General features: G+C 39.5%; 1 protein-coding gene across 1 annotated transcript; it reads right to left on the bottom strand.

Annotated features, from left to right (window-relative positions):
• Positions 1 to 369: 369 nt before the first annotated feature.
• Positions 370 to 26201, bottom strand: LOC141898686 (zinc finger SWIM domain-containing protein 5-like). The gene is made up of 17 exons (XM_074784723.1): positions 25842 to 26201; positions 23108 to 23198; positions 21270 to 21397; positions 20765 to 20908; positions 8696 to 8844; positions 7806 to 7956; positions 6733 to 6897; positions 5926 to 6105; positions 5404 to 5544; positions 4452 to 4592; positions 3983 to 4129; positions 3616 to 3768; positions 3205 to 3340; positions 2489 to 2640; positions 1945 to 2108; positions 1573 to 1720; positions 370 to 1351 (listed from the first exon to the last, which is right to left on the bottom strand). The coding sequence occupies exons 1-17, from the start codon at positions 25957 to 25959 to the stop codon at positions 552 to 554; spliced, it is 3108 nt and encodes a 1035-aa protein (XP_074640824.1). The 5' UTR covers positions 25960 to 26201; the 3' UTR covers positions 370 to 551.
• Positions 26202 to 26224: the final 23 nt, after the last annotated feature.

Genomic DNA, 26224 nt, shown 5'->3' with positions numbered 1-26224 from the left:
CACCCGACCAGCTGTAGAGATATTATTGTTGTTGGACCACAGATAATTCATTCAGAGAGGTGTGAAATTAAGATTTCGACGTGTGTCAAATAAGAACACATTAAATGCTTCATTTCAAACGAATATATAAAAAAACCTGAGGAATTTACTAAAAAGATGACGATAATTTCTATATTTCTCAATTAAAAGTAAGGCATTTTCTAATTACTTAAAGTACGACTCAACCTGCCACAATTCCACAAATAAACTCCAAATAAGAATCTTTTTTTAGCCTCCATTGTGTTTGTCAACATTTTTCAAAAAATTTTTTCTTGTTCCCTTTCATTTATAGAAATTTTTTTTAAACATTTTCTTGAAGAATCCGTGCTCCAAGTAATAAGAAGAAAATGCCTTACTCCGCAAACAAACGAAGCACAGTTGTAACTATAAGGGGCCATTTATAAATTACTGACATTTTTAACACTGTGCACATAGGGAGAAGAGACCAATTTTTTACACTTTCCCAGTAGATGCATACATACTTTATAAACGGCCCCTTTAACGAGTTAAATTCATAATCCGAACCGCTCTCGAATCAACTGCATCAGTTTCTTTTTACCTTTATAAATAAGTTTCATATTTTCGATAAGCTGCGCGAATTGCAACGCGCCGTCGTGAGCGAGTAGGAATGTTTCACGCGCTTTACTCAGGAAATCGATGAAATCGCCGTAATGCCTCGGACTAATGTGAGCCAAACGCGAATGCGTAGTGTTAATATAAGCACATATAGCGGCCTCGAGTAACTGACGTAACGGAGCCTTGTCGTACGCTAACAGTTTCAACGCGCGTCGCTTACCGTCGGCGCTAGCCATCCCGGGAGCCGTCAGCGTACAGCGACGTAGAATATCCGATAATACGGTAGCACATTGGACATTTTTAACCAATAACGGAATCATATTCGTTAATTCAGATTTACCTAACGAATGACTGAGCGCGCACGCCCAGTGAATATCGTTTATAGCCGGATGTGTATCTTGATTATAAGCGAGATGTAGATTCTTCATCGCTAACATGGCTAGTTTATACGCGCGGTGAGGGTAACCACGGTGTTCCATGTATCGAGCTATCGTGAATAACTGACTATGATTCATAATATGGGCAGCTGCGTCCACTACAATACGATAGGCCGTCTCGAACGCCATCGGGTCTTTTTCGCACAATGTTAAAGCACATAGAGCACAGTTTGGTGGGTCTTTGCTGGCGCATTGTAACGCTAGCGTTCGAGCGTTGCTCGCTAGTTCCTCCTGTTGTCTGTAATCCAAGTTCAACTGAATCATTGTTCCGGCGGACATGATCGTCGTAGCAACAGAACCTAAAATATCGCAAATAATAATAATAATATATATTTTCCATTTAACTAAGTTTGATTTTAGTAACATGAGCTCTAAATTCCCTTGTATTTCATGGGTGATTTTTTCAATTTTCCAAATGCAAATGGGCCTTCATAAAAATGAACCAGATATTATCAAACTAGACTACCAGCCTCGAGGGGCTGTATTTATAAATTGTGATGCTATATGAAGTTTAAATTACCTGTTGCTTCTAATGGAGTGAATAAAGTGAACCAGTTCTGCATAATAGATAAAAGTGCTTCCATACCGATCTCGGTAGCGCATGTCACTAACCAACCAACCATCTCACGCCTTCTCCAATTCAAACCAGAAAGCGTCATTCTCATAACCTATACATCAAAGAGATTGAATACATCTCATAAATCTATCTACAAAACTGCTAGAAATATCCAAAGTAGAATCTAAGTAGTTGAAACCATGTGACTGTACCATATTGGTGCTCAATCAAACACAATCAGTGATTTACATGACGGACTTTTGAGGTCTGTAAATCCCCTCATTATATTATGTCATGTACAGCAACAGTGAAGGGCTAACAAATTATGACATTTACCTGAAGACCGAGTTGTAATGCTGCGTTTAATAATGGCATATGTTTCGGGCCATCGACCGGAGTAGCCATTTTGAAAGCGTCTTGGGCGAGTTTAAAAAGTTGCGAATAATTGTGAATATTTCTTTGTGCAGTTTCTAAAACCGTTCGTAGACGAGTCATATCTCCTGAAATACATAGATAGCAGACGCAAACATCATTACTGAATACTTTTTCAATATGCTTAAAATTTTCGGTATTTTCATTATGGATTTTTCACTTGGAGGTTTAATCTCTTTCAGTGCGTCTACACACCAATGCTATGTGTAAAATGGTGGAGTTTGCTATTACAACATTGATGTAATTAATTTCTATCTCTATTTTAAGATGGCAAACAGTTAAATATCAGTAACTAACAATACACTTCAGAGTGGTGTTGACGCACTAAAGCGGTATTCCTGTTTTTCAACACACTTGGGTGGAAGTTTTCGAATTACCTCCAGCACTTTTCAGTATAATTTGTCAGCACTGAAAGGGTTAATATCGGTAAAAGGATTTTATAACTTACTTTTAGCTGCGTTTAACATGGTCGCCGCTAGTTCCCTTTGTTGCGATTCAATATGACCGAGTGTAAACCATCGAGGGTGTCTACTGAGAACGACTGATCCAACATTAGCTACAGAATCATCTCCATCTTCGCTATTTTCTAATACTGGTAACCTGTAAATCAGATCACGATATTCAACTATTAACATCAGTCGGCAATAAGAAAATACTGAAACCATTGAATCGTTGAAAATTCAGTCGAGATAGCAATTAGACTGATAGCAGTCAATAGCTGGTACTCAAATCAAAAACCCACAATCAGAAGAACACATGTATATGAATAGATAAGGTTCGTTCTACCTATCTTCATGAACCAGTTCCACAGTTATAAATAGATATTTGTCCCTAGAATCAAAGACATTGAAAATGAAATACAGTAGACTCTGAGTCTAGTGATAAATCAACCTGAAAGTATTCGAGTATTCAAGTTCAGAGGAGAATTTTCAATTTTGGAGACGAAGTTAACGATGAACTGTGGAACTGAGTCCAGCGCATTACATTACAACTGATACACGTAAGCAGCTGATTCTTCTTCCGATTGTCAGTTTTCTATCTGATAAACGTTTAGTATTTGATCATTATTTAAGATTTAGATGTGAAAATATGAAGAAAATAATGAGAGACGTTAGTAAAAGAGAAAGAATAGAAAAAGAGACATACGTGTATCTAATCACGCACCTCATAGCTCTCAATCCAACTCTATAAGCCAGATCAACATCATGTGGTAATAAACTGTTAAACATATACTTCGCGAAGGTATGCATAGGTACGCTTTCTGTATGTACGCCTTTACCGAGGCCGCTGGTGGGTCCACCTTAAAAACAAACAATTACAATCTCAGATAACCTTCTATGAAACACACGTAGTAACTGTTATGTAAAAACCAACACTTAGAATGAAAAGAGAAATGAAAGACTTATTTCAATTCCTAATCCAGTATCCCTGTAGATAACTAGTAGGATATTGTTGACACGTTAGATTAAGTATTAGCTCAACAAAACATTCTTCTTTTTTCTTTCTGATTATTGGATTTCAGATATTTATGAGACAGATTGAACTGAAACACAATGAATTCCGTATAAAACTAACCTTCAATGAGTAGAACTGCTTGTTTTCTGAGCACAGCGATTAAAGTCGTATCCATTTCAATCTCGTGCAAACGATTAATCAGTTTTTCTTCTTGTTTCAGTTCTTTCTCTTGCGCGTACAAACCAGACGGCATCAAACGTTGCTGGCCGAGACCTACACAACATAACGCATTTAATATCATATGGGGGTAAACTGAACTACAGCAGTTGGATCGTACAGTTCATTCAGCTCGCATTAGATCTTTTAGGACATAATTTGTCTTGAGAGCGATATTTGAGTCAGATGGTTTAGTAGACACTGCTTTTGAAGTCAAATCTTTTGATCTTTTCACAGAATTATCTCTGAATAGTATGATAAGTATAAATACCTATAAGAGCGACCTCTAGTGCTAGTGTGAGGTAGGATTCATCTCGGTCTCGACATCCGGGAATTTGAACATGTTCGTATTTCGGTGGCGTTGCAGTGTTACTATTATTACTCGTGGAAGGGTTCTCATTCGTTGTTTGTGGTTCAGCTAAAAATTATACAATACAATCATCATCATTTATCGTAAGTTAATAAGGAGAGAGGCTGGCATGATTCTTACAGACCAGGAGACCCAAAATTCCCAGATTTTTCCCAAACCCTTGACAAAATTCCATGACTAAATTATAAGATATTCTCAGCGGGGGCTGCTTCTTCTCAAGTGGTTCCTTGTGCCACTTATCATGAGCAAGAACATTCGACACACTTTTCCGTGATTTTCCCGAAAAGAGTCAGAATTCCCTGATTTCCCTGATCTGTAAGAACCCTTGGATGGGATCGGTCAGTGTTTAACAGCATACCAGTATGTCGACAGCAATCAGCATGCAGTAATGAAGCCTCAGCCAGTGTATCAAACAGACAACCGATAGGATCTAACGGATGACCTATCCATCCCTCAGTATTGGCAGGATTCGCTTGAGTGTGACTTATACCTTTGCTAGTACTAGGTACACCTTTAAATAGAACAGATGACAGTCATATAGACATACAATTCAACAGTTCTCCGTTTAAATGTTTTAACTCCTGAATCGAATTGTTTTTCATTTGAACTGAGTCTAGAGAGTGAACTAATTCAACTCTAAGGATACAACAGGCCTTGGTTCCACAGTTCTCAATTAGTTAGAATTCTACACCCCAGAGCCAGTGGGCATTTCACAGAACCACTTAACACTTCATTACCGGTATATTCTATTGGGACTGAAGCCGATTATGACCTAAATATTTCAAATTTAATCATGTGCTAACCAATTATTCGTTATAATATAAATGCACTTTACTTGACTAATAACGTGATAACTGATATACTAATATCGTGATAACTGATATACTAATATCGTGATAACTGATATACTAATATCTTGATAACTGATATGACGCACGGACATTTTATTTCTTGTTAATAATCAGTAACAATTAACGGTATTATTCATGTCAATTAAGTGAAAATTACCAAGTTCTTAATAAGAATTTGTGGTACTGGAAAGTGTTAATTTGATAAGTTATGATTAAAATTCTTGATTATTAGATACAGTAAAACCTCTCCATGGTGAAAACACGTGGGAGTTGAGTATAGAGAGTTCACTAGAGGGAGTTGTTCACTAATAAGGAGTTAGGTCATGTGACATCTAGTATCCTCATATAAGACAAAATTATCACTGAAATACGCTTTCATTAAAGTAAAATGACTTAATGAAGTCAATTATCCTTTTTTTCTAAATTTGGGGCCAAGCGTTTATCAAAGGAGATGTTTACTACTGTAGGTACCTTCATGTTGATATTTTTGTTGGTCCTCTCGTTGCTGGCGTTTCAACGTTCTCACGATAACTACAGCTAAATGTAACGCCTCTTTCATGTAACCATGTGAACGTAAAGCATCAACTCGAGCACAAGCGGTAGGAATGTGCTCTGAAATATATCAAACACAAAACATTCATTAACTATGAATTCCTGACAATATTTTCAGAAATAAGATATAAGCAAAAAAAACGTAATCAGCTATTCTTGACAGTCTCCATTTCACTTTCAATCACCCAGTTTCATAGATGTGTGGGGCAAAATAATCCCTTGGGTACATTTTGAAATTTGTCAGTTATAACCATAGTTTCTCATTGTTACTACGGTGGTTGTGAGCCAGGTTGAGGATTTACCCCTAGGGATAAATTTCATACCCAGTCTATGAAACCGGGCCCAGTTCTCATTTTCAAGGAGGGACACTTGGCAGATCTGGATAAATATTGTTTGTGAGTTTATGACGAAGATTTATAAATTGATCGATTATTTTCTTACCGTGCCAGAGCGGCAGTCCCTGAGAGTCATAGTTTTTGCGGTCGCACATGTCCTCGTGATATCCATAGTCTTCGCGTAATATCATTTGTAAATGTTCGTCCTGCCAAGTGAGTTTACTGGCGCTCAAAGCCCGGTGGAAGATAGTTCGAGGACGCAGTGATGTGCCACCAGATGAGTTACCTATATGAGTTTATAAAAATACTTATAAAGAGTTATAGAGGAGCTGTGTTTATCTGGTATCTATACATCATAGGTTTACAGATCAGAAATCACCAGCATTTGCTACCAGTGAATAAAGTAGCTTCATGAGGTAAATGAACTTCATCAGTCCGATGAAGCTACTCTAGTAGCAAAAAGCATATTTTCTGACAAAAATACTCATTAATCTTTCACTTCAAGGGCTGGTTATAGACCAAGACTCCAGTTCCACATTTGTAAACGAGTTCAATCTTAATGTTTTCAAGTCAAATCTCAACAGAAAACAATAAAACTGGATGCAGTTTTGATATTAAAAGGGATTAGCTCAATTCAATGGTGTATGAAACCCTGAGTAATCAGTCTAAAGTTTTCCATACCCAACAACTAAAATGTCTTACGAGAATGTAATTAATGATTCGCGGTATACTCCCTGGTAAATTGATTATCGGGCATTGCTGCGATAATTTGAGTATCTTACCAGTAATGCAAACATTTAATATGATTAATAAAACCATAATTAAATAATGAAAAAGTCTTTCGGCAACATTAACCTTAATTCAATTAAATACATCACGGACACAAAAATTACGATTAAGGAATTGTAGTTACCATGGTGATGGTGATGGTTCTGGTTGTTTTGTTGCGTTGTTCTGGTATCGGCGTCTTCTAACGGACACACTGCACTCTCCGCCCATTTATGTAATAAACGATGCCATTCTAATTTACTAAAATCTGTTGAATTCGGGTTTAAAACTACGCACACCCATAATGCACCTGCAAAATAAAGTTTATTTCTGTTGTGGTGATTTTTAAGGGTTTTGTTGGAGATAGTTTTATAGGTTATTTTGGGGAGTTCTATAGATTTTTAAGTTGTTTCATAGTTTATTTCGGAAAAAGTTTTATATCTTATTTTGGGGGTAGTTTATAGTATATTTGGGGGTAGTTTATAGTATATTTGGGGGTAGTTTATAGTATATTTTGGGGGTAGTTCATAGCATATTTTGGGGGTAGTTTAAAGTATATTTTGGGGGTAGTTTATAGCATATTTTGGGGGTAGTTTATAGTATATTTGGGGGTAGTTTATAGTATATTTTGGGGGTAGTTCATAGCATATTTTGGGGGTAGTTTAAAGTATATTTTGGGGGTAGTTTATAGCATATTTTGGGGGTAGTTTATAGTATATTTTGGGGGTAGTTCATAGCATATTTTGGGGATAGTTTATAGTATATTTTGGGGGTAGTTTATAGTATATTTTGGGGGTAGTTCATAGCATATTTTGGGGGTAGTTTATAGTATATTTTGGGGGTAGTTTATAGTATATTTTGGGGGAAGTTTATCGTATATTTTGGGGGTAGTTTATAGTATATTTTGGAGTAGTTTCTAGTATATTTGGGGGGTAGTTTATAGTATATTTGGGGGGTAGTTTATAGTATATTTTGGGGGTAGTTTATAGTATATTTGGGGGTAGTTTATAGTATATTTGGGGGGTAGTTTATAATATATTTGGGGGGTAGTTTATAGTATATTTTGGGCGTAGTTTTAAAGTCTATTTTGAGGATAGTTCATTCAGTGATTGAGGTTCACTTGTGTTCCGTCAATATCAAGTCTTTAGGAACCGAAATAGAAATAATCATCAACAGTATGTAATTTAATCTGCAGTGTTATCAATGATGAACACATACCTAGTTCATCCCATAATTGTCTACATTTTTCTGTCATGGCCGTGCCCTGTGTTCTCCAGACTAGTAAACGCGGGTCAGCCAAAAACTGTTCCGTTATTAAAGTTAACATTCTAGCACCATTTGAATCACGAGCTCGCAACATTTCACGAACCTATAAAAAGAAAAAAAATTTTGTTGAACTAAATGGATTTAAAAGATAAATTTTTTCTTTTAAACACGGCATGAAACATTTGAAATGAATGTATATTTCAAGTGTAGTCAAACAACGTGGAACTGGAGTCAAACTCAACCGACTGAGTCTTTGTCTTGAGGAATGGAATTTTTATAGTAGTAAGAAATGAGACGAGGAAAGAATCTATTTGACACGGAGCTAATCAATGTCGGGACAGTTTCGTTGTCTTGGGTATAAATCTCATCAAATTAACGACACGCATTGTTCTGTGCGTAGTCATATGAATTGCGATCTCTCACCGCGAGCGATCAATTTCTATCAGGCAAAATACAGTAATTTGTCACTTATAATGGACATCAATGTGTGATACGTGACTTCATACATCAGCACACCGTTGCTGCCCCCCCTCCCCACGCTCTCTCTCTCTCTCTCTCTACTCCTAGGTTTTATGATCAATGTGATTTTAGATAAATACTGTTCTAATGACATTGTTCCCACAGTATCATAAATTCAAGTTTTTCCCAGGTATTGGAAAAACAGGCAGGATTCGTGCACAGGGTCAGACCACTGCAAGCTGTAACTTTATTTTTACAATCCAATGTAGTTTTTGTGATATATATTCAGTATCAGGGATCCAAGGAGGTTAATTCTAAGGCGAGTACCTCAGCTCAGATGCCTTAGTTTTGTCAATAAAGCTGGAGATGTTAAAAATACAAACCTTTGCAAACATGGAGTTGAGTTGATTAGATGAACTATAGTAACCGCCCTGAGTGAGATACGACTTCACTTGTTCTTGAACTTGTTCTTCATCTAAATGCCAGCTATTATCATCATCTATAGACGCACCAGCGGTCGGATCAGGAGCACCTACAATTATACAATAACGGTATCGACATTAATACGTATCACCGCAACAAAAAACTCTGTAAATTCGACCACCGATCACACTACTATATCTGTACTTCAATTTCAGATTTCAACAGCGAAACCCTCCGTTTCACTCCAGGCAAGTGCGATGGGTTGGAAAGGGTCACCAAATCAAATTTACCAATTAGATAAATAACAGGGCCAATCCTTATTTCAAGATCAAAAGAAGATATCATATATTTTACACAATTACTAGTTCGTCAGTTCTTATTTGACCCAAGTGCCCGCTTGCTAGTCTGCCTGCCTGCTAGTCTGTCTGCCTGCCTGCCTGCCCGCCTGCTAGTCTGTCTGCCTGCCCACCTGCTAGTCTGTCTGCCTGCCCGCCTGCTAGTCTGCCTGCCTGCCCGCCTGCTAGTCTGCCTGCCTGCCCGCCTGCTAGTCTGTCTGCCTGCCTGTCTGCCTGCCTGACCGCCCGGCCGCCCGCCCGCCCGCCCGGCCGCCCGCCCGCCTGCCTGCCATGCCTAGTCTCTGATCTATTCAATCTTACACAACTGAAACTTGCTCGAAGGAAACCGAAGATAATAGTAGTAAATCTAAAACTTTGCTGAAGGGCACGAATTTCAACAAAGCAAAATTATACATAAATACATATACACATATATAGTAAATATTTCAACTTTCACAATAGAAATCGATTGTCACTGTTTCAACTCGAGCAGAAATTCCTTCGATATCAAACATTAAAAACAACTCACGCTCAATTTATGAATGCATTAAAACTACGTCGAATTTACCTTTATTGATTGTTCATTCAACGGTGAAATGTTACTTTATCGTAACAATCATCAAACATCAGGTAAAAATATCGTAAAATCTCTACACAGAATCGATATCACTGTTACACGCTGCCTGCCCAACAGTATCCACAATTCCCACTAGTTTTTCATGGGCGATTTTTCAATTTTTCCAAATGAACATATGATATAATACCACTGGGACATCAACATTTTAGTCGCGAATGAAAAATTGCTGAAGAAAGTCGCCCTTTACAAATACGAAGTGAAGTTTAGAATGAATTTCCATTATATTTCCAGGATTAAGGGATAATACGTAACAAATATTCTCAAACTGAGAAATATTATTTGAAATTCACAGTTTGTCGGTACTATGGGAACCGTGCAGTCAATGAGGTTTTAGTAGTTCGATATCGTATTGTTTTCCGCGGGAATAAATCAACATTGAGAACGTGAACAGATGGAGATAGAGTGGAATAGAGTGGAATAGAGTGGAACAGTCGTGATCAGAATCTCAGTGAAACACGAGTGAGTCCACTTCATACTCATTCGATCGATTTGACAAAATACGACGATTAGTTTCTATCTGAAATACTATCGGTTTCTCGTAACGGAATTAACTTCCTCGAAAAGACTATAAAACGATGACTCTTTTTGTTCGGTCTTTATTTCCGTAGTTCAAAGAATATCATCAAACATAAAACCATTAGCGCCGGAAATGAATCATATTCAATTCATGAGCAAAGATTTTAAAAACGTAAAATTTGTCAAAAGCCTGAAATTATAAATAACTCGATGCGGAGTGAATGGTTACCGATTCAGGGCGCAATTCTAACAGGATTCCGGGATCATCAACGTACGAGATTTTAAGAACGATTCGAATGAAACTATCCCGATACAAGAAATGTCCGTTTTCACCATAAACCGATGCTTCATCTAATTATTTCATATGTTTACTAGGATACAAACATTGATACTGGCAATGGAAGATGGAAGATCTCGTATCTCGAGAACTAACTCGATAAATCGAGCATTGCCGATATATGATAATTCATCGTTGATTTATGAAATTTCTAGAAACGCCGCGACGTGTTTTGATAAACTGCTCGAGGATATAGTATAGGGCTCCATCTCATTTATATATATATAGACGATACTTTGCGAAAAAATAGCGTACTATTTTGCATTGTTCGCGTTTGCAAAAGGTAATGACTGCTGCTGCTAGGCAAACAGTATCTGATGATGAAATTACTGACACTCAGCATGCAGTTGCATTATGCTACTTCGACAGCGTGTCCAATTGATTGCCTTTGTTTGATAGGAGGACGCAACGTCTGAGTACAACACAGGCTGCAGCAGTATTGTTTAAACACTCACTTTATACCTTCAGAAATCCATTTTTCCTGCTCAGAATGAAAACAGAAATTATGCAAATACTTTCTCATTCAGTGTTTTATGTAGAGCGTTTGGACTGAATATTGGCGTATATTGATTACACGTAGTTTAAGGTGTAGATCAAACTGACTATCAGTTATCTGAAATAATAATAATCGGACGCAGTGAAAAGGTTTCACTCAGAATAATTCACAATTATTTGAGATGATGAATAGGTATTATTATAGGGGAATTGGAAGGAAGGAGGGAGGAATCTCACACTCAGTATTTCATGTAAAGTATCCATTAAACTTGTGACAAATGAGTTGTACGAGTATCTATTATACACATCAGCTACTGTGTTGAGAGAGGGAGAGAGGAGAATGGGAGAGGAGAAAGGGAGAGGGGAGAGGGAGAGAGGGAGAGAGGAGAGGGAGAGGAGAGAGAGGAGTGGGGAGAGAGGGAGAGGAGAGGGAGAGGGGAGGGAGAGAGAGGGAGTGGGAAAGGGAGAGGGGGGAGGGGGAGAGAGGGAGGGGAAAGAGGGAGAGAGGGAGAAGAGAGAGGAGAAAGGGAGGGAGGGAGGATGGTATAGGAGGGTGAAGGGAGAGAGGAAGAGAAAGAGGGAGAGAGGAGAGGGGAGAGGGAGGGGAAAGAGGGAGAGAGAGGGGAGAGAGGGAGGGGAAAGAGGGAGAGAGGAGAGGGGAGAGAGAGGGAGGGGAAAGAGGGAGAGAGAGGGGAGAGAGGGAGGGGAAAGAGGGAGAGAGGAGAGGGGAGAGAGAGGGAGGGGAAAGAGGGAGAGAGGAGAGGGAGAGAGGGAGAGGAGAAAGGGAGAGGAGAGAGGGAGGAGAGAGGGAGAGAGGAGAGGGAGAGGAGAGGGAGAGAGGGAGAGGAGAGGGAGAGGAGAGAGGGAGAGGAGAAAGGGAGAGAGGAGAGGGAGAGGAGAGAGGGAGAGAGGAGAGGGAGAGAGGAGAGGGAGAGGAGAGAGGGAGAGAGAGAGGGAGAGGGAGAGGGAGAGAGGAGAGGGAGAGAGGAGAGGGAGAGGAGAGAGTGAGGGAGAGGAGAGGGAGAGAGGAGAGGGAGAGGAGAGGGAGAGGAGAGAGGGAGGGAGAGAGGAGTGGGGAGAGAGGAGAGGGAGAGGAGAGGGAGAGGAGAGAGGGAGGGAGAGAGGAGTGGGGAGAGAGGAGAGGGGAGAAAGAGAGAGAGGAAAGGGAGAGGAGAGGGTGAGGAGAGGAAGAGAAAGAGGGAGAGAGGAGAGGGAGAGGGGAGAGAGGGAGAGAGGAGAGAGGAGAGGGAGAGGAGAGAGGGAGAGAGGGAGAGGGAGAGAGGAGAGGGAGAGAAAAGAGGGAGGGAGAGAGGAGTCGGGAGAGAGGGAGAGGAGAGAGGGAGAGAGGAGAGAGGGGAGAAAGGGAGAGAGGAAAGGGAGAGGAGAGGGTGAGGAGAGGAAGAGAAAGAGGGAGAGAGGAGAGGGAGAGGGGAGAGAGAGGGAGAAGAGAAAGGGAGAGGAGAGGGAGAGGAGAGAGGGAGGGAGAGAGGAGTGGGGAGGGAGGGAGGATGGTATAGGAGGGTGAAGAGAGAGAGAGAGGAAGAGAAAGAGGGAAATATATAGGAGTAAGATAGCAAAGAAGGGTTGAGGAGAGTGAGAGATATAGAGGGAGGAAGAGAGGGAGGGGAGGGGAGGGGAGAGTGAGAGATAAAGAGGGAGGAAGAGAGGGAGGGAAGGGGAGGGGAGAGTGAGAGATATAGAGGGAGGAAGAGAGGGAGGGGAGGGGAGGGGAGAGTGAGAGATAAAGAGGGAGGAAGAGAGGGAGGGAAGGGGAGGGGAGAGTGAGAGATATAGAGGGAGGAAGAGAGGGAGGGGAGGGGAGGGGAGAGGAGATTGATTGATTGATTGATGAATTTCTCATTTGTTTCTTTCAAACCGAGATTAAGAAGACAAAAACTGTCATCAGCGTTACGTAATAATGAGTATCAGGAGACAGATTTTAGAATTCTATCATTTGTGCGAATAGTGATTAGAACTAATGCACCGGTTGTACTGCAGATTGTACTGCGAGAGAGAGCTCCGCGCTACCAACTGATCTGCGCAACGCGCGTGCATACATCAAGCCTAGACAAGTGTTTGTTCCATGGGACTGCTGAATAAACCAGATTGCTTGAATATTGACAGGGCGAAGCACGCATATTTAAGGTATGTGGGTGAGTGAATTGACAATTCAGTTTGATACAGTGGACAGCGAGCGTATAGAATAGAAAATGACCCAATATCTGATAACAATCTACGAGTGACTGCGACGACGACAACGCGGCTTTTATGCCGATTGTCAAGAAGGAACAGATATGACAGTTACATTCTGAATTTCAACAACAATTAATACGCACTTTTCATACTAATCGATCGCTAAGGAAAGTGACTTATAAATGTGTCCGCGCTTCGATAGGACGCAAAATACTTCAAATAATACAGATCTTTATCCCCTAGTTTATATCACTAATCAATCAGCTTCTCTTTGTTTTGTTCTGGATATCACGTATTTCTGTTTAAATATCAGTATTCCTGAAGATGAAGTCAAAATGTCCAATAAACTACTATAGCATTATGAGATATAATCCTGAACAAAGAGACAATTCAAGATGTGAAACGTTCGATCAAATATACCTCAATGAAATATTCTCAATCTAGGATTTTATATCAAAGTTACAACACCGACTCGAAGCGTTTCATCAATGGTCTTAATTCCAATTATTTTTTTTTGAAATTCTTACAACTCGTTAAAAATGCGGCACAAAAAAAGACTTCGTTCGAAAATATCTAATATTGGGGCAAGCAAACATAGCACACAAAATGAATGAGGTGCCAGGTACATTGATTATAATATATTGTAAATAGCATTCCATGCATGGTGTAACAAGGATCTGTTGGTGTTTCGGGGCCTATTACTCTTCAAAGATTCATTTTCTAAAGGTAAAAAGACTCTGTAGGCGTCGGATTTCAAGAACAACTCTACACTTAAAACTTCCTACAAAGGCTTTGTAGAACAGCTCTATAATAAAGTTTGGTAAACCACAAAATGCGTCCCCACTAGACATAAACCCCTACGATTCACAAATAACTAGCTACGACTTAATAGACGCTTTGAGTCAGAAATTCTGAAAGAAAATTATTAATGACTGAATTCTTAATACACGTGAAAACGTTGTAGGTTAACTAGATTTTATTACAAGTATGGCTTTCGTCGTCGTAAGTGCATAGAGTAGCTTCATCGGGTGAATGAGCATAGAATATCTCTATCTATAAATACAAAACAGTTGGACAAAACTAACAGGGGTCTACAACTGGTTACATTTGTATAATACATCTGTCACACAGAGTTCAAAATATTTCATTCATTATATAATTACAGTTATCTATGATAGATTAAAGCGGGACCTGTTAGAGATGGCACCCGTAGGACAGCTGGTGCCTGAACACTGGGACTAGTCACCAAATACATCACAGTTTTACATGATTGTTACATAATTCTAGTGACCTCTAAACGTAATCGCAACTAATCAGGTGTCTGTGTGAAGATACAAGACTGGCCGCTGCCGCTGCCTGCCACACGCCCTTTCACAGGACACCGATATCAATCCATTATCATTGATATGCGATATGACCACAGTTGCTAGTACATTCAGCTTATATTCGTTATCTGATACAACAAAGCTTCGAATAAGAGACTTTTCAACATCAAATTGTATACCCCCAGAGCATCCACACACAGGAGGGGTAATCAATATAACAGTACATGGATGTCTCGATTTATACATGAAATATCCAACTGTTAATGACATTGGGATCGAGGACTGTCATACACAGCCATACAGGTTTACCAGCAGCACCATCAGCCCTCGGGTATGGTCAGACATTTGTGTGCATTGACTCATGGTCTTCCAGCCAGGTTTCTCACAGTGGAACCTCGTTATAATGAACTCCAGGGCACCAGAAAGTCTGTTCGTTATAACCGATAATTCTATATCCAATATGAAATTACTAAAATCATCGTATTTGGAAGGAAATAACCGATAAATCAATGATTTCAGGTTTCATATCTGCGAATCAGTTATCATTGAGGTTCCACTATATTCCTAAATTCATACTAAGCTATAAAAGTTCCTTTGTCCGGTGAATATTGACTCTTGATTTTATCAAACTTTAAACCATATCGAATTATCTCAATCAGCCTGTATTTCCAATAGCCCTATTTCCAATCCCACATTGTCTCGGTCCTTTATAATGCATACGTATTATAGGGGTGTATTCCAACGACAGATCATTTCATAATTAATATCAATCATTTAGGCATAAATTTCATCTAAAATGAATAAATAAATAGTAAAAACGATGGTTTGCCATCATTGTATATAGACGGTACGATTAGTTTCTGGCCCGACCACCGCGACCACCACGCATTCTTCTCATTACTTAGTATTACAGGTTTACAGGCAGTTTACAATGCGTACAGCTGCTCTCGTATAAGTCATTATTTTAATGGGGGCCTATTCAAATTGGTCGTTGATCATATAAAATAGCCTTCAAAAGCACCACAGCCGTAGAGCCCAAGCTGGTATTGTGACGAGTACTGAAATATGAATGAATTTGTATAATACTGATCCATTCTATATTCACACTGCGTATAACAAACTGTTCAACTATTATCATAATAATTACTCGGGACTGATGAACAAGGGTAGAACAAGGGTAGAGCTGGGCGGGGACCGTCACGATCTATCGTACATCTGTTACAAGGGCACGACTAGAAACTATATACGTTAGCAATTAAATAACACTGCAACAACATCTACATGAAATACCGCACACATTTACATCTGGTTCCATCGAAAAAGAGAGGTTGCTGTTAGGAGGTAGAGGAGAGAGGTTGCTGTTAGGAGGTAGAGGAGAGAGGTTGCTGTTAGGAGGTAGAGGAGAGAGGTTGCTGTTAGGAGGTAGATGAGAGAGGTTGCTGTTAGGAGGTAGAGGAGAGAGGTTGCTGTTAGGAGGTAGATGAGAGAGGTTGCTGTTAGGAGGTAGAGGAGAGAGGTTGCTGTTAGGAGGTAGAGGAGAGAGGTTGCTGTTAGGAGGTAGAGGAGAGAGGTTGCTGTTAGGAGGTAGAGGAGAGAGGTTGCTGTTAGGAGGTAGAGGAGAGAGGTTGCTGTTAAGAGGTAGAGGAGTGAGGTTGCTGTTAGAGGTAGAGGAGAGAGGTTGCTGTTAGGAGGTAGATGAATGAAGGAAACTCGTTCTACAATAATGAAGTTTGTTGGTTCACTATGACTGTTTCTGCTTGAGGCAGCAGTATTCAGTCAGTCAGTGTTCAGTATTACCGTGCTGTCTGTAAATGACATCACTAAAACTATACGGCTTTCTCCTCTCCCCCTCAGTCACTGCTGCTGCTGCTGCTGCTGCTGCTGCTGCTGCAGAATTGATGTTGATTATAGCCAGGAACCAATCGCTGATCATTTGAATAACAAAATCCCGAGACAAAGGCTGACTAATAACACAGCCCGGTGCCTCGGTACAAATGAAACCAGTAAACCAGAATCATCAGAGAAGGTCAATCCTGCACCGACCGTGTTCTTAGACAGCGGAGACAGTGTTAGACAGTGTAAAGCAGCGCACGCTGAAATCATTTGCCTGCAGACAACTAATCTACATTCAATGTTTCATCTTCGTGTTAAAACCTTCTTTGATGCCGACGAATAAAAAAGTCATTCAAAACTAGAACAAAAAGTTAAATCTAATGCGTATCGTTGAAGACATTGTCTCGGAATATTCAAATATATTCTGCAGATGGATATTCCACCTCTCTGTTTTCACGGGAATTTTTAATTAGCGCGTTTCTATGTTGACCTTCTACCCCCCCCCCCCCCCCGACTTTTGCTAGGACTTGACACGTATCCAATCAGGACAAGGGATTTCTGTCAATCACCTCAGTCTCAAACTAGAGCAAAATCATTCAAATTCCTGAAATACAGTTTCCAAACCGCAAAATTTCAATTCCGAATTCTCAAGATCTGATTTCCAGTTTATTTTGAGAACCATGTGAGATAATTCTGGATTTCTAAGCGAGTCCGATACCTGGATATTAAAATTTTGGACCTAAACTTCATATACAATTGTCGATGAAACACCAGTAAAAGATAGTCGGGCTTTGATTTTGAAATCTATTTCAGTCTCCCCTCCTCTATATATTCTATAAGTTCATCAATATTCACAATATTATAAAGCTTCAATCAATAAACAGAATAGTGGTGTATAGTCCATATATGACACTAGTGAATCACGAGCACGCTTGGAATCCGTTGTTCAAAGAATCCCAACATTCGATGGCCATTATTAACGAATAAGCCCCCTCGAAGTTGTCGGCCATAAGCCAATCCCGAAGTATTGAAAACTATCAGAAAATCCATAGCGCGCAATGTGCAAGTAATAATGCGGTATGGTATAACGAAGCCACGGGCGCCGAGAGGAGAGAGAGGGAGAGATAGAGAATAATAAGGAATATAGTGAAGAGAAGTGGGGAATAGTGTGATTAGTGTATAGACATGGCAGTAGCCAGCCTAGGGGCGAGTCTTAAATCCCACTCTCAACCTACAGAAAATTGCCAATATATAAAGGCAGCAGCAGCAGCAGCAGCAGCGGTGGCCGCGAGTTGAGTCTGATAGATGTGACAGAGGAATTACCATATTCAATCCATTTTAGCGTGCAATAGATCTACACGTTTGTATACTTGCGTATACTGAATTGCAGAAACTCAATAGAACTTGAGGGAGTGTAGTTCGTTCCCTAAAGACAAAATTTATCGACACACTGATTCGGTGAAGCTTCTAACAAAGAAATTTGCATTTCGTGTCTTAATTCGAATAAAATAAATAGCGAAAAGCGTAGCGAGAACTGATTATAACTGCTGGAATAATCTATACACAAAACAGACCGACGCATTCTTAAAACCAGCCGATAATTTGAGATCAAGAAATATAGGATCGATTAAAAAATAAACATGAAAACTGAAAATACTGAGAATTATTTGCAAAACAGGCAAAAAGATTCAGGAGGATGTCATAATGGGAAAAATGACCTTGCAAAATGAAATCTGAATAGACATAGCATAAGCTGCACCAGGAGACTGTCAGCTTGCACCAAAGACTGTCAGCCTGTACTAGACACTGTCAGCCAGTACTAGAGCTAATCAGGCTGCACCAGAAACTATGCAGCAGTTAATATCAAGTCAAAACCAGCACAAATCTGATGTGATAAACAGTCAGTCTAAAGATTTCATTCCCTTGAAGAAATATTTCACCGATTACTCCATGTTTGGGTAGTAAATGCATTAACCGCACGGATGTGGGCAACTGAGGTTGATCAGTTTTATACCCGGATAACTACGCAAATCATACAGCTATAATAATTTACAACGTTTATTGCAGAATAACTGAATCATAGGAGTAACTCGGCAGAGAACGATAATTTCAACCCAAGCGAGAGAGAGAGAGGAAGAGAGAGAGGGAGGGAGGTATAATAAGTAAAGACTAAGCCGTAGGCAGCAGTCTGTATATAGAATAGAGTTCTCCACACTGATATCATTGACTTCTTTGTTTCTACGCATCAATTCTGAAATTGTGAAATTGAGTTGACAGGTTTTCTGGTTTATGGATGGTGTATTGAATTGACGGTAGGCCCCCTGTGTAAGGAACGCTGGTCTCTTATCATTCGCATGGTGGAATACGCATTCCCCGCATCGTCCGTGTTGTCATAGCCCGCGGAGTCACAACACAAAAGCAGTTAGAGAACGGAGACATTTTTATAACTAAGATTGATGACCTCTTCTGAACGAATACTGATTAAAAAGATTTGACATGTTTTTGTGCTCGTCGCCGGTCATCAATCTGCGCGACATTACTGATGACTCTACAACAGTAAACCTGGTTAAAAACTACTAATAATATTAACATCAATAAGTCTCCATAAATACAACAACTTTTGCAGGTAGTAGGCCCACATGATCCATTCGAGATATCGGGTGCCTTTTTTTTAATCGATCAAGAAATATTTTCTAGCATTTTGTGCCATTCATTCTCGGTAAACCTGGTGAAACTACTAACAATATCAACATCAATAAGTCTCAGTGAAACCTTTTTTACTATCATTATGAAACGCAGCGAGGGTTGTTGTAAATCCAGACCGTATCAATTTTTGGATCGATTTCGAAACATTTCACACCAACTGTGCCAGTAGATTTACATATCGTATAACTCCCCCCCCCCTGAAAGCTGCTATAAATAAGACTGTGTCAGTTTAGAGAGGAATGTGGAATAAACAAAATATTTCATTCTCGGTGCCTTTTCGCTGGAAAAGTGCTCTTTCCGTTGGTACAATGACATGTCTACTTCGTGATATCTCTAATCATAGTAGTTTCCAGTCAGGTCTGACAGATCAACTGAACAGTCAGTGAGTCTATTCTCACTGTAATGATACCCATATGGCTTGATTGTACTAATGCAGCCCTATAACGCTTTATCACGGTTCAATCATGCAGTTATTATGCGCGCTAATAAAATTTCTATATCGTTTCATAGAACGACAGTCAAAACTGCACAGTAGCATTATCGGGGTTATCCTCGGGGAGCAAATCACCATTTCAATGATCTTATACTATCACAGCTTTTAAACTCCACTGCATCGCGACAAAGCAATTGAAGCACAAAGCTTTCAGTGGATACCTGAGCTTCAATTACTGCACATATTATAATTTTGGAACGAATTCTTGACCCGTTCGAACCTTTCCAATCAAAAATAGACATGATTTTATGAATACGTGTACTACATGTATACATGCCCAATACTATGTGATATAGCAGTCAGTGGTGGTAGACGCTTTGTGACTGGAATACACTAGAATCTCTTATAGAATCGGGTAACAGTTTGAGTAGCGCCTCGGGCTAAATGAGAGAGAGGGAGAGGGAGAGGGAGGGAGAGGGAGAGGGAGGGAGAGTCAGTGTGTAATATTCATACCCTATTGCATGTAATATAAAGGTGCTCTGCTATACTGTTCGAACTCAAGAACAGACAAACCTAAAATCCCGATCCAGATCCATTCTAAATTTTAGAATTGTCTGTCTGGCGACTGTAACTGTCTGTCTATCTGATGACAGTAACTGTCTGTCTATCTGATGACAGTAACTGTCTGTCTATCTGATGACAGTAACTGTCTGTCTATCTGATGACAGTAACTGTCTGTCTACTTGATGACAGTAACTGTCTGTCTATCTGTGGGATGACAGTAACTGTCTGTCTATATGAAGACAGTAGCTGTCTGTCTATCTGATGACAGTAACTGTCTGTCTATCTGATGACAGTAACTGTCTGTCTACTTGATGACAGTAACTGTCTGTCTATCTGATGACAGTAACTGTCTGTCTATATGAAGACAGTAACTGTCTGTCTATATGAAGACAGTAGCTGTCTGTCTATCTGATGACAGTAACTGTCTGTCTATCTGATGACGGTAACTGTCTGTCTATCTGATGACAGTAACTGTCTGTCTACTTGATGACAGTAACTGTCTGTCTATCTGATGACAGTAACTGTCTGTCTATATGAAGACAGTAACTGTCTGTCTATATGAAGACAGTAGCTGTCTGTCTATCTGATGACAGTAACTGTCTGTCTATCTGATGACAGTAACTGTCTATCTATCTGATGACTATATATGTCTTACCAGCTAGTTTATTGATGGTAGATGTAGCCTGTAATATCTCATCAGCGAGTTTTTGAGCGGTAGGTAGGACATCTGTGTGGTGTTCAGCGATCATGTACTGCGCAAACTTCTGCAACTGTTCTCGACTCATTTGCAGCAACGTTTCTGAAAACAGATTTAAATTCAAATTCGAGTAAATTCTTCAATTCCTCCTATCATTAATCAAGGTTTGTAGCAGTCAGTATGAAGCTGAAACCAGTGTCCTGAATCCAGCGACCTGAATCCGACATCCTGAATCCAGCATCCTGAATCCAGCGCCCTGAATCCGGCGTCCTGAATCCAGGCGAGTTCCTGACATTTTTTTCTAAATCGATTATTTAAAGTATGAAATAAGAAAATCAAATTGAAATCAAATTCAAAATTCATTTTGAAAGAAACGACTACTTTAAATTTCGAAACTTTTAAGTTGTAACCAGTGATGACATTGATTCCAAAAAGTAGGCCGTGCTAATGAACCTTATTTTACCTGATATTGGCACTCTTAGCTGTACATGTTTTGGTTTTCGTATGCGATATAAAGATAACGCGACCACGTGTTGGCACCAAAATATATCTTTGTTTCCACACGCGCATTTTACAGACGTTATTTTACACCTACAAAATAAAACAATCGATTCATGTCATTAAAACAGTATGACTTATCGTGAAATCAGCTTGAATGAGGGTGGGTACTATTAAATCCGTCCCAAATTTTTAAATTCAGCCTTATCAGAAGCAGGATTTTGCACAGTGGCGTCGAGTCCCGATGCCACCAGGATTCGTAAAGGTTGACATCAATTTATGATAATATCTAGTTTTCTCATAAGATGTTATAAGAAAATGCACAGCTATCGGTAAGACCAATTAATTAGAGTGCTATTATCTTCACACAAAGACGTGTCTCGTGCACTGGGTCAAATGTAAGGGGGTTTTACCTTACTGATTACAACAGTTTCTGTTTGTTATACAATAGAAATACATAAAATTGACATTTGAAAAATTACTTAAGTCTTTCCAAAAATTCATTGAGTTTCAAAGGTTTAAAAATTAGGAGAGAATCCCGCAATGATAATAAAAAGTCCGAAAATGAAACTTCGAGATAGTAGTTTATTTCAACGTTTCGACTATATCCTAATAGTAATCTTCAGGAATAATGAAGGTGACTATTATTCCTGAAGATGACTATTAGGATATAGTCGAAACGTTGAAATAAACTACTATCTCGAAGTTTCATTTTCGGACTTTTTATTATCATTGTGGGATTCTCTCCTCATCGCTTCAACACGGATATAGTGTTCTACCAATCGCGTTTAAAAATGATTTCTCAATATCATTCAAGGTGCTTGAAAATAATTAGAAATAGGAGCTTCCGATGAATGAGGAAGTACAAACTGTGCTGAACTAGACGATGTATAGCGCGGTCGAATGCGTGTTGTTGGATAAAGGTAAACTACGACAACTTAATGACATCGTAAAGAACCAGACAAATTACTCTCATATCCACAACATTATAGAAAACAAAGACGCATTAGTGAAATAGAGGATGACAGCGTGTAGGGTACGTGCTATCACGCTCTACACTAGACCCGCTATATCTAACTAACAATGTTCATGGTTTTAATCTCAGCCGTCTCAATGAACTAGCTGTCGTATTATCATTATTTAAGGCACTGAAATTGACGGTAAACAACAAAGGTAATTTTCTGCTCGAAAGCCCCTACATTGGTTAGATTTCTAAATCTCATGAGATATGCCGTTCCATATCAGACAATCCTGATTCACACATGACACCAGACTGTCAACCTGTACCAGTGACTGTTCAGCCTGCACCAATCTGTCAAGCAGAACTAGAGACTGCCAGGCTTCGCCAGTGACTGTTCAGCCTGCACCAGAGACTGTCAAGTAGCACAAGAGACTGCCAGGCTTCGCCAGTGACTGTTCAGCCTGCACCAGAGACTGTCAAGTAGCACAAGAGACTGCCAGGCTTTGCCAGTGACTGTCAGCTCGCACCAGAGTCTGTCAGCTTGCACCAGAGACTGTCAGGCAGCACAAGAGACTGCCAGGCTTCGCCAGTGACTGTCAGCTTGCACCAGTGACTGTCAGAAACCACCATCCCTTCATAAACAATTATGTGCAAGGTTTCATATCAAACATCTATATAAGTAAACAGTTACATTGACACAAGAGAATTACACTTCTCTAACTGAATGATTTAATATCGAAAACTACTTCAGTGTTTAACAATCTAATATCGTTTTAATAAAACTTGTAGCCTAGATAGATAACTGAGGGAGTGTTGCAGCTGATTATCAATAAGAGACTTACCTGTCAAAACTAATTGATACTTTATAATGTCGTTCTGGTAGAGAATAGATAGGATTGGCCGGTTCTGATACTATACCACTTAGATGGAAGCCTGTAAATACACAGTACAATATATTTTTGATGAGTAGTTCCACAGAGACAGGTGGATACTTGAAACCTGGTATGTGACAATAGTAATAAAGTCGTGTTCATATCATGTTATGTTGGAACATTCTAAATTTACTCCGTTCCAATTTTCGAACGGACCGAGCGTCCAGGGATAACAGGTCTCCTTGGTCCGTTCCAGATACTGGTCAAATTAGAATGAACTAACTAGCAATAGTGTGGACCTGCAGTTCTATATCTGAATGATTCTCTCTACACTAAAAATGGTTCTTACAGATCAGGAAATATAACATTCCGAGACCCTTGACCAAAATTTCCCTGATTGAGTTATAAGATATCCTCAGTCGGTGCTGTTTCTTCTCAAGAGGTTCCTTGTGACACTCATAAACAGCAAGAACAACAAGACACCAAAAATTCAAATTCCATGCTTTTTCCCTGCATGAAAAAATAACTACGGAATTCCGCGATTTTTCCCTGGATCCGTAAGAACTGTGACTACCGCTCTCCGCTGATGGTTTCTCTAAATAACAACGATAAAATTTAGAACCTTAAGCTGCCTATTTGCAATTCATAGCGGGCGGTAGAGGCGGGTAAACCCTACCAGCGACTGATCAGAACAAGATCATACCCTGATTGAGTAGAGATAGTTAAGAGCCAGGTTGCCAGGTGACCAGAAATAAATCTGATTCCCTCGACATCGGCGAAGTCATTATTCGACTGGGTAATGAGAGAAAGAGAGAGGAGAGAGAAGAGAGAGAGTTCTGCTCAGATTCAGTGCCTTGAATGACTTCAAAGACAAGACAATACTAAACAGTGAAATGTGACAAAACAGCCTGAAATGATAATTATAGTATGGATGGATGGGGCGGGAAACTGCGATGGTTAAAGCTGACAGCCCGCTCTCCTGACTGGTTCTGTATACAGTAGTGATATATACAGCTTAAATAGCCTGGGTGGATCTAGGGTCCAGTTTTCACTACCTCACCAGAGACAAAAGGGCACTCATTTCAAAAAGGCCATATATTCATTCCCAACAAAAACTTTTTTTAGTGTACAGATATAGTGTACTTGAGAATTGACTCTTTTTAATGTTCTTTTAAATTTTTGAGGAATCCTGGATCCACTTTGAGGTCGACACTGAATTAATGTAAAGGATAATATAATACATGATGTTTCGATTATTCTTTCATTAATTAGAAAACACATTGCTCCCCTTACATCAGGTCTGCTTCATTCATATTTCTGAATTTCCTAGATTTTCTTTTTTATCCTGAATTGGGAATATGAGATCACAAACACCATGATCACATCTAATGAAATCCCGCAATTCATGTATTTTCAACTCGAACTATATTCGAAATCTTAAAATTAAAATTACTTAAGCCAGTCACTAAAATGTGTATCATGTACGCAATTCTCAAATTCCATCTATACAATTTTCAGCATTGTGTACAGCGGCCAATTTTGAGCCCATTCGGATAATTCTAGATTGTGGGAATCAATTCTTTCTCATAGATGAATGCCTAATGTCTGACAGAAGCTAGAGGCTCCGTCGTTGTTGCCTAGCACGCTATAATCGGGTGAACGAGTGAGTTGTATGAATTCTAAAAACACAATGTTTTGTGAGCGATCATTGTGTCTGACTGTGGATACTATTTACAGGGAAATTATCTTTCATTTTACGACCACAAAAAAAAAACTCCAATCTTCGGGAGGTGAATTTGTGCCAACGGTTGAATGAATATAGGCTATTGAAAGCCGGAGCACAAACACTTGAAATTTTGAAATTGTGTCCTGGGTCTCGGGGAGTTCAAACTTGAATATCAAAGCCTGTTGCCTGTCAAGATTATTTCTTAATAAATGATTTCTTTCAGCGTGAAACCCTAAAGAGTTTCTATAGCTAATATCACGTCCCATATAATAATGACCGATGGCTTTGATTTGACCGCTGACTGGGTCAAGAGGGCAGCCACCTCAATCATCCCTTCCATCAACGGACCCCCTCTTCAAATTCAATAGCTCTATGTATCATTTCTATTCTAATTCTAGTAACTACAGGAGCGGGTATTAGACGCAAATCTCATGAAAAGAACCAAATCTTCACAGGAAATCTCTAAATCATGTCATGCAGAAAATTGCCTAGACTCCACCAGGTCATTTCTACCCAACAACAACCACCAGGCTACAGGTCTAATAGCAATCAACAATAATTCATATTTCTAATAGGCCCCATTGAAAACTTAATTTAGACACAATTTAGATTCTCTGAGGATGAGTTGAGAAAATTTCCATCTTTCAATCCAACATCATTAATCCTACAACTGGAGTTGATCAGAGAGAGCTGCAATCCATCAAATCAGTGTAGGCTACCCCCCCCCCCCTTCTCTCACCTATAATCTATATTCCAGAAATATAACCACTGATGATGGTGAAATATATCATGCACAGAATTTCTAGAACATTTTCCGAGCTCGATATAGTAATGATTTAATATTTGAAGGGATCGATTAGCAATGCAATGGCAATATATCATCAGTATCAGTAACACTGACGGCTGAGTGGAGGGGTGACAGGTCTGAAAAACAGCTGATCTTTTTAACGAGCATCCAAACGAATTAAAACTACTTACCAATTTGTAACGCTTTATCCACGCAACCGCTTTCTAATAATTTAACTCCTTGATGAAACGGTAATTTCTGTTTATCCGAACTGCTGTCTTTAGCAGAGTTCGAAAACGATGAATACATACATATATCCCTTTCATTTCGTGGGAAAGACCAATAAACTATCCTACTCTGAACTGGCTCGGGAATCCTATCGTAACGTTCCTCTATTTCTTGAAACGGAATATTTCCGGCAACAACTTTGGCACATATATCTAATAGCGAATCGGGTTGTTTTCTTTCCCATGTTTTTCGGTCCTTTCCACGTAATTTAGAGGCCAAATCGTAACGATAAGATCCTGAAGGCGAACAACACTGTCGCTTAGTCGCCGCCATTAGGGGTTGTGAA

Source organism: Tubulanus polymorphus, chromosome 2 (genome assembly GCF_964204645.1).
Source record: "Tubulanus polymorphus chromosome 2, tnTubPoly1.2, whole genome shotgun sequence".
Taxonomy (NCBI): Eukaryota; Metazoa; Nemertea; class Palaeonemertea; order Tubulaniformes; family Tubulanidae; genus Tubulanus; species Tubulanus polymorphus.
Note: the sequence above shows the minus strand (reverse complement) of the source record. Positions and strands in the feature narration are given on the sequence as shown.